Here is a 17,953-nt window from a genome sequence, read left to right as displayed (position 1 = left end):
ACTTTTAGTCAGGCTTTGGTCAGAATTAAGCCTGTATTTAGGCCTGTTGCTCCGCCTTGGAGCCTAAACTTAGTCCTTAGAGTTCTTCAAGGGGTTCCGTTTGAACCTATGCATTCCATAGATATTAAGCTTCTATCTTGGAAAGTTTTGTTTTTAGTTGCTATCTCTTCGGCTCAAAGAGTTTCTGAGCTATCTGCTTTACAGTGTGATTCCCCTTATCTTATTTTCCATGCAGATAAGGTGGTTTTGTGTGCCAAACCTGGGTTTCTTCCTAAGGTTGTTTCTCATAAGAATATCAATCAAGAGATTGTTGTTCCTTCACTGTGTCCTAATCCTTCATCAAAGAAGGAACGTCTGTTGCACAATCTTGATGTGGTTCGTGCTTTAAAGTTCTACTTACAAGCAACTAAAGATTTCTGTCAAACATCTTCATTGTTTGTTGTTTATTCTGGTAAGCGGAGAGGCCAAAAGGCTACGGCTACCTCTCTTTCCTTTTGGCTGAAAAGCATCATCCGTTTGGCCTATGAGACTGCTGGACAGCAGCCTCCTGAAAGAATTTCTGCTCATTCTACTAAAGCTGTGGCTTCCACATGGGCTTTTAAAAATGAGGCTTCTGTTGAACAGATTTGTAAGGCGGCGACTTGGTCTTCGCTTCATACTTTTTCCAAATTTTCCAAATTCTATACTTTTGCTTCTTCGGAGGCTATTTTTGGGAGAAAGGTTCTACAAGCAGTGGTGCCTTCCGTTTAAGGTCCCTGTCTTGTCCCTCCCTTCATCCGTGTCCTAAAGCTTTGGTATTGGTATCCCACAAGTAAGGATGAATCCGTGGACTCGATACATCTTACAAGAGAAAACATAATTTATGCTTACCTGATAAATTTATTTCTCTTGTGATGTATCGAGTCCACGGCCCGCCCTGTTTATTACGATAGGCATATATATTTTTATTTTTAAAACTTTCAGTCACCACTGCACCCTATAGTTTCTCCTTTTTCTTCCTAGCCTTCGGTCGAATGACTGGGGGTGGAGCTAAGGGAGGAGCTATATAGACAGCTCTGCTGTGGGTGCTCTCTCTGCCACTTCCTGTAGGGAAGGAGAATATCCCACAAGTAAGGATGAATCCGTGGACTCGATACATCACAAGAGAAATAAATTTATCAGGTAAGCATAAATTATGTTTTTGTCCCTTTTGTGTGGATAAGGCCCAGCGCCAGCAACCGTTGAAAAAGCAGACCAGTCTTGGAAGACGGCTCAATCTTGGAACAAGTCTAAGCAGAGCAAGAAGCCCGCTGAGACAAAATCGGCATGAAGGGGCGGCCCCCGACCGGTTTTCGGATCACGTAGGGGGCAGATTATCTCTATTCTCAGACGCATGGTTGCAGGACGTTCAGTACACTTGGATTCTAGAAGTGATCTCCCAGGGTTACAGGATAGGGTTCAGATTCCACCCGCCTGAGGGCAGATTCCTCCTGTCAAACCTGTCTTCAAGACCAGAGAAGAGAGAGGCCTTTCTAGAGTGTGTAAGAGATCTTGCCTCTCTCAGGGTTATTGTACCAGTACCCCTAGTAGAGAGGGGTCTAGGGTACTATTTCAACCTTTTTGTGGTTCCAAAGGAGGAGGGCAAGTTCCGCCCGATTCTGGACCTAAATTGTTAAACAAGTTTCTGAATGTTCCTTCATTCAAAATGGAAACGATCAGATCTATTCTGCCCCTAGTTCAAGAGGGGCAGTGCATGACGACTATAGACTTGAAGGACGCTTACCTTCATGTGCCAATCTACAGGGACCACTTCAGGTTCCTAAGATTTGCATTTCTGGACCAACACTTCCAGTTTGTGGCCCTTCCTTTTGGTCTGGCGATGGCCCCGAGAGTCTTTCCAAAGGTTCTGGGGGCGCTGCTTGCAGTGGCCAGATCCAGGGGCATTGCAGTGGCGCCTTACCTGGACGATATCCTAGTTCAGGCGCCGTCGTTCAGCCTCGCAGAGGATCATTTGAGGGCTCTTCTTCTATGTCTCACGGTTGGAAGATCAACTCAGGAAAGAGTTCCCTGGTTCCCAGCAACAGGGTGGAGTTCCTGGGCACGATAATAGACTCTGTCTATGAAGATATTTCTCACAGATCAGTGGCGCAGGAAGCTTGCGTCCACCTGTCTATCCCTTCAGTCCTCCTTAAGCCCATCGGTGGCTCAATGTATGGAGGTGATAGGTCTCATGGTGTCAAGCATAGAGGTCATCCCATTCGCCAGGTTCCACCTCAGACCTCTTCAACTGTGCATGTTGAGACAGTGGAATGGCGATCATTCATTCAGATCTATCACAGCTGATATCCCTGGATGCTCGGACTCGGAACTCCCTCTCTTGGTGGATTTGTCCGGAGCAACTGTCCATGGGGACATCCTTCTTGAGACCATCCTGGGAGATTGTGACCACTGACGCCAGTCTGTCAGGTTGGGGAGCTGTTTGGGGTGCCAGGATGGCACAAGGAAAGTGGTCCAGGGAGGAGTTTTTCCTTGCGATCAACATCCTAGAACTATAAGCAATCTGCGATGCTCTGAAGGCTTGGCCTTCTCTCGGGTCAGTCAGTTTTATCAGATTCCAGACCGACAACATTACATCGTGGCTTACATCAACCATCAAGGGGGTACAAGGAGCTCCCTCGCGATGAGGGAGGTGTCTCGGATCCTAGAGTGGACGGAGTCCCACGACTGCTCGCTCTCAGCGATTCACATTCTGGGTGTGGACAACTGGGAAGCGGACTTTCTCAGCAGACAGTCCTTCCATCCGGGGAAATGGTCTCTCCACTCCAAGGTGTTTGCAGAGATTTGTCTCAGATGGGGAACGCCGGAGATAGATCTCATGGTGTCCAGACTCAATTGCAAGCTGTCTCGATATGGGTTGAGGTCCAGGGATCCCCAGACAGAGCTGATAGATGCCTTAGTGGTTCCTTACAGGATTCAGCCTATCTTACATTTTTCCACCGTTACCACTTCTACCTCATGTAGTGGCACGCATCAAACGGAAGCGGGCCTCGGCCATTCCGATTGCTCCTTCGTGGCCGCGGAGGACGTGGTTTGCGGATCTGGTGGGGATGTCATCCTCTCCGCCGTGGAGGTTAGACAAATTTGTCGTTTTTGCTTCTGCGGAAGCTGTTTTTGGGAGAAAGGTTTTGCAGGCTGTGGTGCCCTCAGATTAGGGTCCGCCTTTTACTCTCCCGGTGTCCGTGTCCTCTAGAGCTTGGGTATATGTTCCCAATAGTAATGAATGAAGCCGTGGACTCTCCTCCCATTTAGATGGAAAACATAAATTATGCTTACCTGATAATTTAATTTCCATCGAGGGGAGGAGAGTCCACGGCTCCCGTCCGTATCTATGTTTGGGGGCCCTAAATTTATTCATCTTCTGGCACCTTTTTTACCCTGATATTTCTACTACTGTTCCTGGTTCCCTCGGCAGAATGACTGGGGGATGAGGGAAGTGGGGGAGGTATTTAAGCCTTTGGGTGGGGTGTCTTTGCCTCCTCCTGGTGGCCAGGTTCTTAATTCCCAGTAGTAATGAATGAAGCCGTGGACTCTTCTCCCCTCAATGGAAATTAAATTATCAGGTAAGCATAATTTATGTTTTTCTTTTTTGTTACATTTTGCAAGATGTCTCAAACTGATCCTGCCTCTGATGTTACTATAGGAACTAAGCTGCCTGAACACAATTCTACCAAAGCTAAGCATGCTTGTTGTAAACAAGCTGATCTTATTTCTTCAGCTCAATTATGTGGCATTTGTTATGACAAATTATTACATGCTGATGTTTCTATGAATATAAATACATTTACTGTTATTCCTTCTCAGTCTAACGTACCTAATATTCCTGAAGATATGAAAAATGTTATTGCTGTAGACATAGAGAAGGCTATGACTGCTATTCCGCCTATAAATGTAAAAGGTCTTTTCAAACTTGTCATAGATCTAATGAATTTTGTACTGACCGACAGCATACTGAAATATCCTCTACTGATGAGGGTTCCTCTGACTCAGAGGATCCTTCATCAGAGACAGAAATTGACAAATCTTTTTAATTTAAAATTAAACATATTCGTTCTCTATTAAAGGAAGTATTGTTTTCTTTGGGTATTGAGGAGTCTAGTCCTCCTGATAGAAAAGTTAATAATCATTTAAATTCTGTGTTTGACTTCTGAGGTTACTCCTGAAGTTTTTCCTATTCCAGATGCTATCTCCAATATGATTACTAAAGAATGGTCTAAACCTGGTACCTATTTTAACCCTTCTTCTAGGTTTAAGAACTTGTATCCTTTACTTGTGACTAGTCTAGAGTTTTGGGAAGGGTCCCTAAGGTTGCCAAACGTACTACTATTCCTATGGAAGATAGTACTTCTTTTAAGGATCCTTTAGATAGGAAGCTTAAATCTCTATCTTTTCAGGGTAATTGTTTGGTTCTCAATTGGATTCTATTATCTCCACTATCACTGGGGGTAAGGGAGTTTTTCTGCCCCAAGACAAGAAATCTAAGGGTAAATTTAAAGCTCCCAATCATTTTCGTTCCTTTCGTCAGAATAGAGAGCAGAAAACCTTTCCTTCCCCTAAGGCCTCTGGCTCTAATTGGAGACCATCTCCGAATTGGAATAAATCCAAGCCTTATAAGAAACCAAATCCAGCCCCTAAGACTGAATGAAGGTGCAGCCCTCAAACCAGTTCTTCTGGTGGGGGGTAGACTAAAGTTATTTCAAGACATTTGGACAGATTCTGTCCAAAATCAGTGGATTCAGAATATTGTTTCTCAAGGGTATCAAAATAGGTTTAAGAATAAGACCTCCCATGCAAAGATTCTTTTTTACTCATGTTCCAACAAACCCTGGGGGGGGGGGGGGGGGGCAGCTTGCAGAATTTAGAAATTTGCCCTGTAACATTCTACACTGTTATTGGTTGTTTGATGCAGCTGCCCATTATTGGCCACAACAACGATACAAAAAATTATTACTTAAGGAATATATCCTAGAACTACAAAAGAATGTGATTGTTGCTAACAAAATTACTGTTAATTAAAGTTTTTAAACCCTTTTGCAATGCAGTACTTAGCTGATATATACTATGCATATATAAAACAATGATTTAAATGTCTTAAATATATGGTTAGTTAGCACAGGTAGACTGATTTATTTAGCAAAATTTAAAAACAACTCTTAATACATGTATGTTTAGTTGCTGTAGAAGAACTGCTCTGATAATAGGTGTACGATAAGAGTAATAGAAACAATGTATACATTATTAGCAGGTCAAGAGGATAAAAAGTTGCATGCTGCTGTTCTATTACCATTGACTATGATAGGTTTAATTTATGATTAGTAACTTGTAGAAACCACATGAGGTCTCAAAGGATGGTGCATGGACATTACTTAGTGCAGTTTTCCTCATGCAGAGTGCAGTCTCTGTACACACATGGGATCTCTAAATGGGGCATTTAACCTGTTATGGACCACTATATTATGTCACAGCTTGCCTGATTGATTCAGGGCACTGTTTGCACAGGACGTGTGCTAACAAACAGCCTGGGCCTCCTATTGATCTGTGCAATGGATGTTTATAAGCAGCAGAGTTGATTAGCCAGTCAACTTGAAACAATTGAATATGTCCCACACTCCCTAGAGAGGCCAACAAGCTAAATCTGTAACCTGGGGTTACACAATGTTACAAATTCTATAAACCAGCTATTTGATGTGTAGCATTTGCAGATAACAGTGTGGTACAAGCACAATTTTTAACACAAAAGCAAGAGGTATTTAATATCCTTTTAAAGTGCTCTTTTAGGGAGGAAATATAGGAGGCAGTGAATAGTTTATACTGATAAATTCCAGAAATACATGCTAGCTTATAGAGGGCAAGAAAATATTAATACGTAAGAACCATACGCCTAGATTTAGAGTTTTGTCGGTAAAGACTTGCGTTGCTAACGAGCCTTTTTTTCCAGCGCACCCTTAAGCCAACGCTGGTATTACGAGTTTTCTGAATGGCTGCGTTAGCCTCAGAAAACTGAGCGTTGAGCCAAATTTAGCTCCACTTCAACCCTCAATACCAGCGTTGCTTACGGTAGCGGTAAGCTGGAAAAACGTGCTCGTGCACGATTTCCCCATAGGAAACAATGGGGCTGAGCTGGCTGAAAAAAAAACTAACACCTGGAAAAAAGCAGCGTTCAGCTCCTAACGCAGCCCCATTGTTTCCTATGGGGAAACACTTTCTAAGTCTACACCTAACACCCTAACATGAACCCCGAGTCTAAACACCCCTAACCTTACACTTATTAACCCCTAATCTGCCGCCCCCGACATCCTCGCCACCTACATTATATTATTAACCCCTAATCTGCCGTTCCGGACACCGCCACCACCTACATTATCCCTATGAACCCCTAATCTGCTGCCCCCAACATCGCCGACACCTACATTATATTTATTAGCCCCCAATGTCGCCGCCACCTACCTACACTTATTAACCCCTAATCTGCCGACCGGACATAGCTGACACTATAATAAATGTATTAACCCCTAAACCGCCGCACTCCCGCCTCGCAAACACTATAATACATTTTATTAACCCCTAATCTGCCCTCCCTAACATCGCCGCCACCTACCTACAATTATTAACCCCTAATCTGCCGCCCCCAACGTCGCCGCTACTATAATAAAGTCATTAACCCCTAAACCTAAGTCTAACCCTAAACCCCCCTAAGTTAAATATAATTTAAATAAAACAAAATAAATTTACTATAATTAAATAAATTATTCCTATTTAAAACTAAATACTTACCTATAAAATAAACCCTAATATAGCTACAATATAACTAATAGTTTCATTGTATCTATTTTAGGATTTATATTTATTTTACAGGCAACTTTGTATTTATTTTAACTAGGTACAATAGCTATTAAATAGTTAATAACTATTTAATAGCTACCTAGTTAAAATAATTACAAAATTACCTGTAAAATAAATCCTAACCTAAGTTACAAATACACCTAACACTACACTATCAATAAATTAATTAAATAAATTACCTACAATGATCTAAAATAAAATACAATTAAATAAACTAAACTATAGTACAAAAAACAAACACTAAATTACAAAAAATAAAAAAAATTACAAGAATTTTAATCTAATTGCACCTAATCAAAGCCCCCTAATAAAATAAAAAAAGCCCCCCAAAATAAGAAAATTCCCTACCCTATACTAAATTACAAAAGTAATCAGCTTTTTTACCAGCCCTTAAAAGGGCTTTTTGCGGGGCATTGCCCCAAAGTAATCAGCTCTTTTACCTGTAAAAAAAATACAAGACCCCCCCAACATTACAACCCACTACCCACACACCCCTACTCTAAAACCCACCCGATCCCCCCTTAAAAAAACTAACACTACCCCATTGAAGATCACCCTACCTTGAGCCGTCTTCAGCCAGCCAGGCACCGATGGGACAGAAGAGGACATCCGGACCGACACAAGTCTTCATCCGATCGGGGCAGAAGAGGTCCTCCATCCAGCAGAAGTCTTCATCCATCCGGCGCGGAGCGGGTCCATCTTCAAGACATCCGACGCGGAGCATCCTCTTCTGACACTGAATGAAGGTTCCTTTAAATGACGTCATCTAAGATGGCGTCCCTCGAATTCCGATTGGCTGATAGGATTCTATCAGCCAATCGAATTGAAGTTCAATCCGATTGGCTGATTGGATCAGCCAATAGAATGTGAGGTCAATTCTATTGGCTGATCCAATCAGCCAATCGGATTGAAATTCAATCCGATTGGCTGATTAAATCAACCAATCAGATTTTTCCTACCTTAATTCCGATTGGCTGATAGAATCCTATCAGCCAATCGGAATTCGATGGAGTCCATCTTGGATGACGTTATTTAAAGGAACCTTCATTCAGTGTTAGCCGTCGTCAGAAGAGGATGCTCCGCATCGGATGTCTTGAAGATGGACCCGCTCCGCTCCGGATGGATGAAGATAGAAGATGCCGCCTGGATGAAGACTTCTGCTGGATGGAGGACCTCTTCTGCCCCGATCGGATGAAGACTTGTGCCGGTCCGGATGTCCTCTTCTGTCCCATCGGTGCCCGGCTGGCTTAAGACGGCTCAATGTAGGGTGATCTTCAATGGGGTAGTGTTAGTTTTTTTTAAGGGGGGATCGGGTGGGTTTTAGAGTAGGGGTGTGTGGGTGGTGGATTGTAATGTTGGGGGGGTCTTGTATTTTTTTTACAGGTAAAAGAGCTGATTACTTTGGTCCAATGCCCCGCAAAAAGCCCTTTTAAGGGCTGGTAAAAGAGCTGATTACTTTTGTAATTTAGTATAGGGTAGGGAATTTTCTTATTTTGGGGTGCTTTTTTATTTTATTAGGGGCTTAGATTAGGTGTAATTAGAATAAAGTTCTTGTATTTTTTTTATTTTTTGTAATTTAGTGTTTGTTTGATTTTGTACTATAGTTTAGTTTATTTAATTGTATTTTATTTTATATCTTTGTAGGTAATTTATTTAATTAATTTATTGATAGTGTAGTGTTAGGTGTATTTGTAACTTAGGTTAGGATTTATTTTACAGGTAATTTTGTAATTATTTTAACTAGGTAGCTATTAAATAGTTATTAACTATTTAATAGCTATTGTACCTAGTTAAAATAAATACAAAGTTGCTTGTAAAATAAATATAAATCCTAGAATAGATACAATGTAACTATTAGTTATATTGTAGCTATATTAGGGTTTATTTAATAGGTAAGTATTTAGTTTTAAATAGGAATAATTTATTTAATTATAGTAAATTTATTTCATTTTATTTAAATTATATTTAACTTAGGGGGGGTTAGGGTTAGGGTTAGACTTAGGTTTAGGGGTTAATAAATGTATTATAGTAGTGGCGACGTTGGGGGCGGGAGATTAGGGGTTAATAATTGTAGGTAGGTGGCGGCGATGTTAGGGAGGGCAGATTAGGTGTTAATAAAATTTATTATAGTGTTTGCGAGGCGGGAGTGCGGCAGTTTAGGGGTTAATACATTTATTATAGTAGCGGCGATGTCCGGTCGGCAGATTAGGAGTTAATAAGTGTAGGTAGGTGGCGGCGACGTTGGGGGGGGGGGGCAGATTAGGGGTTAATAAATATAATATAGGTGTCGGCGATGTTAGGGGCAGCAGATTAGGGGTTCATAGCTATAATGTAGGTGGCGGCGGTGTCCGGTCGGCAGATTAGGGGTTAAAAAATGTTATTTTAGTGTTTGCGATGTGGGGGGCCTCGGTTTAGGGGTTCATAGGTAGTTTATGGGTGTTAGTGTACTTTATAGCACTGTAGTTAAGAGCTTTATGTTCCGGCGTTAGCCCATAAAACTCTTAACTACTGACTTTTTTAGGCGGTAGGAGTCTTGGCGGTAGAGGCTGTACCGCTGACTTCTTCCAAGACTCGTAATACCGGCGTTAGGCAAATCCCATTAAAAAGATAGGATACGCAATTGACGTAAGGGGATTTGCGGTATGGAAAAGTCACGGAAGAAAAGTGAGCGGTACACCTGTACCTGCCAGACTCGTAATACCAGCGGGCGTTAAAAAGCAGCATTAGGACCCCTTAACGCTGCTTTTTAAGGCTAACGCAGAACTCTAAATCTAGGTGATAGGAAAGTAAAGCAGAAGAACTGGCTTTGAATGAGGGATATTCTAAATAATTTATACTGTATAAGCTTACAGGTGTACAACATCCTATTTAATGCGCCTGATGATGAAAATTGTGTTGGCACAGCACTATTTCCTGCCATGTAGAGCTCCAGATGCCTACCTAGGTACCTCTTCAACACCGAATATCATGGGAAACTAAGCAAATTTGATAATAAAGGGATATGAAACCCAAAAGGTTTCCAATTTACTTCTAACACCTAAAACCCAATATAACCAGATAAAGAGCTCACAAGCTAAAATGTGCCTTTATAGAAACCATTTGAACACTTGGCAGCTCCTTCTGTTTCTTGTGCTGGATTCTTTTTTTCAGTCTGTGAGGGACCTAACCATACTAAATGACTTAATAGATAATCTCACCATAGCAGATAGCTTTAGATCCATGAGCCCTATATGTCTGTGTTTGTCTTAGCGTTTTCCCCTGGGGTCCCCATTCTCTTATCCAGGACAGGAATGATTATCCCATTTGTTAACTAGAAAACATTCTCAATTATAGGAATCTTAAAATCTAGCAAAAAATATTTATTTAATCAGAAATTAAGTTATTTTAATTAACTAACCAAAGTTTTGGTAATGGGTTTTGAGACTGTAAAATACCTAAATGTATGTCTACTAATAGGTAAAGCAATAGCTGGTTTAAAGTCTGCAATAGCATGCGATGGCAAAAGGACCCACTACTGGGGATAGTCTTCTCGTTGAGTGCCAATGTCCTCTTCAGCTTTAAGATACAATTCCAGTGTAGTAACCAGGCCCAGGGCTTGTTTCCCTTCCCTTTACCCTTTAAGTATGGTCATAAACACAGCACATAAAAAGGAAGGTGCATGGGGGATTAGAGAGAATCGGATTTATGAATAGGGTGCAAGACATATCTGTGGTTCTCACTTTGGCATGTAACTGGCATTACAGAACTACTGGGGCCATATGACTGATTGAAGGAGTCATTTGGGTATGTTTCTGGCATTACATGATTAGTTCTACAGTCGGAATTGCTCCCTAACCCGTACCTAATGCATTCTCTCTTCTACACATAGTGTAGCTCTTTTCAGTATACATAATTTGAATGTAACTTTGCAAATTATACTGGTTATCCGTAACAGTGATACATGCATTTTCAATTCATCCCTTCTTCTTTTGTCTCAGGAAATGATGTATTTGTGGAATGGTTTCTCTGTATTGGGTAAAGACACTCAGCTGACAGAAGATACTCTAAATACTCTGTGCCAGGCTGAAAGCCGTCTTCATCAGGAGTCAGGTATGCATCAACTTACCAATGCAACTGTACTAAGTAAAGTTATAGAATTTGCTGTATGCGCTTAAAGTGAAAATCAATTTTGACGAATTAGTGCCCGGTTTTTCATAATCCTATTAAAAACAAGGGCACTTTAAAATTGACATTTCAAGCGTTTTCTTCAAAAACTTACCTTTTAATCCTGAAAGCTGCTCCATCGATTCCCCCGGCCGTGGGAAGCCTCTGCTTACGTCAGAAATTATGAATCTGGCTTCCTCCAATCACGGCGTCGTCGTCCCCCCCCCCCCACCGGGGGGATCATGGCGTGAAGGAACGCCACGATTGGATGAAGCCAGATTCGTCATTTTGGACCTGCGAAGAGGGCTTGTGATGGGCGGAGGAAGCGCTGCAGTGGCTCTCATGATTAAAAGGTAAGTTTTTGAAGAAAACGCTTGAAATGTCAATTTTGATTAATTAAAGTGTCCTTGTTTTTAATAGGATTATTAAAAACCGGGCAATAATTCGTCAAAATTGACCTTCACTTTAAAGTAACAGCCATGCTACTTTTGACATAGCTGGGTTGGAAGATATTGTACAATAATGTGTTTATTAGATATGTGATAGCAAGTTCACAGCACTACTTCTCATAGTAAAAACTCTGGGCTTTTGGATTTATGAGAGAGGTATAGCAGCTACCTTGGTTTCACATGCAGTGTAACAGTGAGGGGTGCTGTCTTCACATTATGATTGCATGTTTTCTATCAGCTAGATTAAAAAAAGAAACACTTTGGGCTAGATTACAAGTGGAGTGCTAATTTATTGTGCGCCCGTACCCCCTTCACTGCACTAGGTTCTCTGCCATGTCTCACGGCATGAGAATAAGGCTCCCATTGAAGCCCATGAAAGCGCGCTCTATCGAGTGCAAAGCTTCCATGCAATACAAATGCAACCTCAATACCAGCATTGGGATGGACTGGTATTACAAGTGGAACGCAAATATCGCACTTGCGTTAGCTCAATTTTGAGCTCCACTCCTAATCTAGTCCTTTGTGTTTTCAAGCATGTTTACCTACAATTTGTGCCCATATGCTTCAAGCCATGCATGGATTTTCATGTTTATATATTTAAAAAAAAAAATCCAACCAAATATGTGACCCACTGCTACTTATGAAAGCCAAGCAAACATCTTGTATATTTGTTTGTAAACCACAAGGAGGTTTTCATTTTGTAATTTAATCAGATTATAAAAAGGTTTGTTTTTTTTAAAAAAAAAAAAAAAAAAAAGGAAATTCTGATTGTCTTTTGAATGACAATTTTTACATAGTACACTTTTGCCGGGTCGAGAAGTGCAAGCACTTATTGTTCCCTGCAAAAATCCACATGCCTGCTAAAGTGTGGCATATGTGACAATATACAGATGTATCAGAAAGTATTGGTACCCTTGCATTTTAATTAAATAATGCAACAATCGCCCTGAAAAAATATCTTTTGTCATTCATAAATTGTGAACAAAGTATGGAACAAATTCTTGCATTTTCTATAGACATTTTAAAATGACCTGGATAATACGATTGAAACCCTTTAGAAGTTACAAAAAAGAATTGTTTTGTAGTAATACCTCAAGCAGACTATTCTCTTTTAATCACAGGTAACTTAAATTTTTAATCACTCATTCAGCCAGTTTAAATGGAGACAATAACTAACTGTGCTGTTGTGTATATCACACTGAATATGGAAAAGAGTAAGAAAACCAGAGAGTTATTTGAAAGAAGGTAATAGCCAAGCATGGTCATTGTAAAGGCTACAAGACCATCTCTAAAGAGCTTGATGTTTCTTTGAGCAGCGTTACAATATTATTTAGATGTTTAAGGCACATAGGACTGCAGTAAACATCCCTGGATGTGGTCGCAAGAGGAAAATTGGCTCAAGAATGATGAGAAAGATTGTTTGAATGGTGGAGACAGAACCAAGGACAACTTCAAAACAGATCCAAGCCGATACTGAAGCCCAAGCTGCAACAGTTTCAAGTTCTACCATCCATTGCTTTTTGATCTGAATTAAAATGGGCTCTATGGTAGAAGACCTAGGAATATCTCACTTCTAAAAGAGAAACACAAAAAAGCCTGATTGGAGTTTGCCAACGCATTTTGACAAGCCACAGTCAATCTGGGAGAATGTACTTTCAGACGAAAACAAAATTTATGCCTACCTGATAAATTTCTTTCCGGGCACAACGTCATTCCAATTACTAGTGGGATATTCAACTCCTAGCCAGCAGGAGGAGGCAAAAAGCACCCCAGTAAAGCTGTTAAGTGTAACTTCCCTTCCCATAATCCCCAGTCATTAAGCTGAAGGAAAATGGAAAAAGATGAGACACAAAAGGTTTAGAGGTGCCTGAGGTTTACTAAAAAAAACTGCCGAATTATAATTTAATAAGAGGGCGGGGTCGGGGACTCTCCATGCCCGGAAAGAAAAAATGTATGCTTACCTAATAAATTTCTGTTTTCTTTTCTATGGCATGGAGAGTCCACAATGTCATTCCAATTACTAGTGGGACCCAATACCCAAGCTAGAGGACACTGAATGAACAGGGAGGGAGAACAAGGCAGGAGGACCTAAACAGAAGTCAACACCGCTTGACGAACCTTTCTCCCAAAAGAGGCCTCAGCCGAGGCAAAAGTATCAAATTTGTAGAATTTGGAAAAAGTATGCAGAGAGAACAATGTTGCCGCCTTGCAAATCTGTTCCACAGAAGCTTCATTTTTGAATGCCCAAGAAGGAGACAGCCCTAGTGGAATGAGCCGTAATTCTCTCAGGAGGCTGCTGTCCAGCAGTCTCATAACCAAAATGAATCATACTTCTCAACGAGAGGGAAAGAGTAGTAGAAGTGGCCTTCTGACCCTTACGCTTTTCAGAGAAAACAACAAACAGGGCAGAAGAATGCAGAAAATCTTTAGTAGCTTGTAGGTAAAATTTAAGAGCACGCACAACATCCAAGTTATGCAAAAGACGTTCCTTATGAGAAGAAGGATTAGAACAAAAAGGAAAAATTTCCTGATTAATGTTTCGATCCAACACCACCTTAGGGAGAAACCCCAATTTAGTACAAAGGACCGCATTATCTGCATGAAAAATAAGGTAGGGGGAATCACACTGCAGAGCTAAAAGCTCAGAAACTCTGTAAGCAGAAGAAATAGCAAGGAGAAACAAAACCTTCCAAGATAACATCTTTATATCAACAAACGGAGCCTGCTGCAAAACTTTAAGAACGATGTTAAGACTCCAAGGAGGAGCAACAGGTTTAAACACAGGCCTGATTCTGACCAGTACCTGTACAAAGCTTGAACATCTAGTAAGTCTGCCAGACGTTTGTGCAAAAGGATAGATAATGCAGAAATCTGACCCTTCAGAGTACTGACTGATAAATCTTACTGCAGGCCATCCTGAAGAAAAGATAAAATATGGGGAAACCGTACCCGGCTCCAGGAGAAACCCTTAGCTTCACACCAAAAAAGGTATTTATGCCATACCTTGTGGTAAATCCTGCGAGTAACAGGTTTACAAGCCTGAAGCATAGTATAAATGACCGTGTCCGAAACACCACATCTAGACAGGACTAGGCGTTCAATCTCCAAGCAGTCAGCTTCAGAGAATCTAGATTTGGATGGAGGAATGGACCCTGAATTAGAAGGTCCTTCCTCAAAGGTAACCTCCAAGGTGGAAGAGATAACATCTTCACCAGATCCACGAACCAGATACTGCAAGGCCAGGCAGGAGCTATTAGAATCACAGATGCTCTCTCCTGCTTGATACGAGCAATGACTTGTGGAAGGTGAGTAAACGGAGGAAACAGGTATGATAGACCAAAATCCTAAGGAACCCCAGAGCATCTATCAGAGCGGCCTGTGGATCTCTTGACCTTGATCCGTACTTTGGAAGCTTAGCGTTCTGACGAGACACCATCAGATTCAACTCTGGAACCCCCCTCCTGAGGGTTATCCTTGAGAACACTTTCGGATGGAAAGCCCACTCCCCAGGATGAAAAGTCTCTGCTCAGAAATTCCACCTCCCAATTGTCCACTCCTGGCATGTGGATCGTACGAGTCACCTCCTTCATGGCCAAGGAACTCCGAGTTCGTCCCTGGTTTTTGATGTAAGCCACTGAGGTGATGTTGTCCAACTGGAATCTGATAAACCGGACTAAAGATAATTGAGGCCAAGCTGTCAAGGCACTGAAGATTGCTCTGAACTCCAAGATGTCTATGGGAAGAGAAGACTCTTCCCAAGACCACAGGCCATGAGCTTTTAGAGAACCCCAAACAGCTCCCCAGCCTAACAGGCTGACGTCTGTAGTTACTATAACCCTGGAAGGTCTCAGAAAGTAAGTGCCCAGAGACAGATGTTCCTGTGAAATCCACCATGAGAGAAAGTCTTTTGTTAGGGGATCCAGTTTTATACTCTGCGATAAATCTGAATGTTCTCCGTTCCATTGACTGAGCATGCAAAGCTGCAGCGGTTGCAGATGAAACAGAGCAAAAGGAATGATGTCCATTGAAGCCACCATCAGACCAATCACCTCCATGCATTGAGCCACTGATGGACGAATAGCAGACTGGAGTGAAAGGCAAGAAGTTTGGATTTTCTGACGTCTGTCAGAAAAATCTTAATGGACAGGAAATCTATGATTGTCCCTAGGAAACATACTCTTGTAGCTGGAACTAGAGAACTCTTTTCCAGATTCACTTTCCACCCGTGGGAACGTAGTAAAGCTAACAACATCTATGTATGAGATTTTGCTAGTTGAAAAGATGACGCCTGAACCATGATGTCATCTAGATAAGGTGCCACCTCAATTCCTTGGGATCTGACCACTGCCAATAGAGCTCCCAGAACCTTTGTGAATATTCTGGGAGCCGTGGCAATACCAAACGGAAGTGCAACAAACTGGAAATGCTTGTCCAGAAATGCAAACCTGAGACACTGGTGATGATCCCTGTGAATGGGAACATGGAGATATACGCGTCCTTCAGGTCTATGGTCGTCATGAACTGAATTTCCTGAACCAACGGAAGATTGGAACGAATAGTTTCCATCTTGAAGGACGGAATCCTGAGAAATTTGTTGAGGCACTTTAAGTCTAGGATGGGATGGAAAGTTCCCTCCTTCTTGGGAACCAGAAATTGATTTGAATAGAATCCTAGACCCTGTTCCTCTAGAGGAACTGGAACAATAACTCCCAGGGAGGATAGGTCCTCTACACAATGTAAGAAAGCCTCCCTCTTTACCTGGTTTGTGGATAGTCTTGACAGGAGAAATCTGCCTCTTGGAGGGCAATATTTGAATCCTATTTTGTAACCCTGGGATACTATGTCCACAGCCCATGGATCTGGGACATCGCGTATACAAGCCTGCTGAAAAAGAGAAAGTCTGCCCCCACTTGATCCAAAATTGGATCAGGGGTGGACCCTTCTTGCTGATTTAGAATCAGCGGAAGGCTTCTTGTTTTGCTTCCCCTTTTTCCAAGGCTGACTGGACTTCCAAGAGGTCCTGGATTGCTCTGGCTTGGAAGAGGAGGAGGAAGACTTCTGTCCTTTTAAAGTTGCGAAAGGAGCGAAAATTAGAATTATGTTGACCTTTAGGTCTATTTCTCTTGTCATGAGGTAGGAAAGATCCCTTTCCACCCGTAATCTCGGAAATGATTTCCGCCAGACCAGGACAAAAGAGAGTTTTACCCTTATAAGGTAAAGCCAAAAGCTTGGCCTTTGAAGATACATCAGCAGACCAATATTTTAACCACAGAGCTATAGAACAGTGAAGCTAGACATCTTAGCTCCCAGTCTAATTACCTGCATGTTGGCATCACAGATAAAGGTATTGGCCAGTTTAAGAGCTTTGAACCTATCTTGGATCTCCTCTACCGTAGTCTCTACTGATCAGATCTGATTAGATCAGACAGGGCATCGCACCAATAAGATGCTGCTCCCGCAACCGTGGCAATACTTTCCGCAGGTTGCCACTGTAAACCTTGATGGCTGTACATATTTTTTAAGTAAGCCTCAAGCTTCTTATCCATTGGATCCTTAAAAGAACAGCTATCCTCTATAGGAATGGTAGTTCTTTTAGCTAGAGTAGAGATAGTTCCCTCTACTTTAGGCACAGTGTGCTATGAGTCCCGAATGGAGTCAGCAACAGGGAACATCTCTTTAAAAACAGGGGAAGATGAAAAAGGAACCCCTGGCTTATCCCATTCCTGAGCTATAATTTCAGACACCTTGTCTGGAACAGGAAAAAGATCATCAGAAGTTGGAGAATCATAAACTCTATCAGAGGACTTATTGGGGTTGACAGCAACCGAAGGTTCAGAGTTGTCCAACGTAGCTAGAACATCTTTCAGTAGTAACTGGAGGTGTTCCGGTGAGAAGGCGGAGCTGAAATTCATGCTGCTCCATGTCGGCGTGTTAGCCTTTGCTAGTGATCCAAGCCTTCATTCTTTGCCCCATTTTCGCTAGACTTAGCGGGGCCAGTAGCTAGGCATAATAACGCCAGCTGGAAGGAAACCTCTAAGGCTGTATGTGCCTGCGGGTAAACCGCTGCTGAGCAATCTTTCAAGAAGAGAAAGCCAACAAACATGTACTAAGTCTCCTGCTGACATCCAGTGCTGAGGCTAAAAATTTACCTGCTGGACTCGCTATTTTCTGCTGAGGCTGGAGTTCCGTATGAGGCGAGGAGGAGTTCTAGATCTGCGAGAGGTGGATAGTTGGAGTGGTGGAGGTGCTGACCCGGAGCGATAGCCTGGTGCGGAGGTTGCAATTCTTCCTATTTCCTGGAGCACGGATACTCTGAGAAAGTAAGAGCGGTGGTTACGCGAAGGGATCCGGAAGTCACGCTCTCCTGGAACAGTTGAAGTCGAGGTGCCGACTGCAGCAGCCGGGTCAAGTATTTCGTGACCATTTGAGGTGATGGCACAGGTCTCCCAGGAATAGCGCTGCTGTGTAAGAATATTCCGGCC

At 42.1% G+C, this 17,953-nt stretch overlaps 1 protein-coding gene across 2 annotated transcripts in view; it reads left to right on the top strand.

Moving 5' to 3' along the window:
• The window catches only part of LOC128663510 (tetratricopeptide repeat protein 39A), a 224,509-nt gene that overhangs the window by 180,353 nt on the left and 26,203 nt on the right, over nucleotides 1–17,953 (top strand). For both annotated transcript variants that reach the window (XM_053717871.1, XM_053717872.1), the window contains one exon: nucleotides 10,857–10,968. In XM_053717871.1, coding sequence (XP_053573846.1) covers nucleotides 10,857–10,968 — 112 coding nt within the window. The remainder of the gene's footprint in view (nucleotides 1–10,856; nucleotides 10,969–17,953) is intronic.

Source organism: Bombina bombina, chromosome 6 (assembly GCF_027579735.1).
Source record: "Bombina bombina isolate aBomBom1 chromosome 6, aBomBom1.pri, whole genome shotgun sequence".
In the NCBI taxonomy this organism is placed as follows: domain Eukaryota; kingdom Metazoa; phylum Chordata; class Amphibia; order Anura; family Bombinatoridae; genus Bombina; species Bombina bombina.
This window is presented reverse-complemented; position numbering and strand designations above follow the sequence as displayed.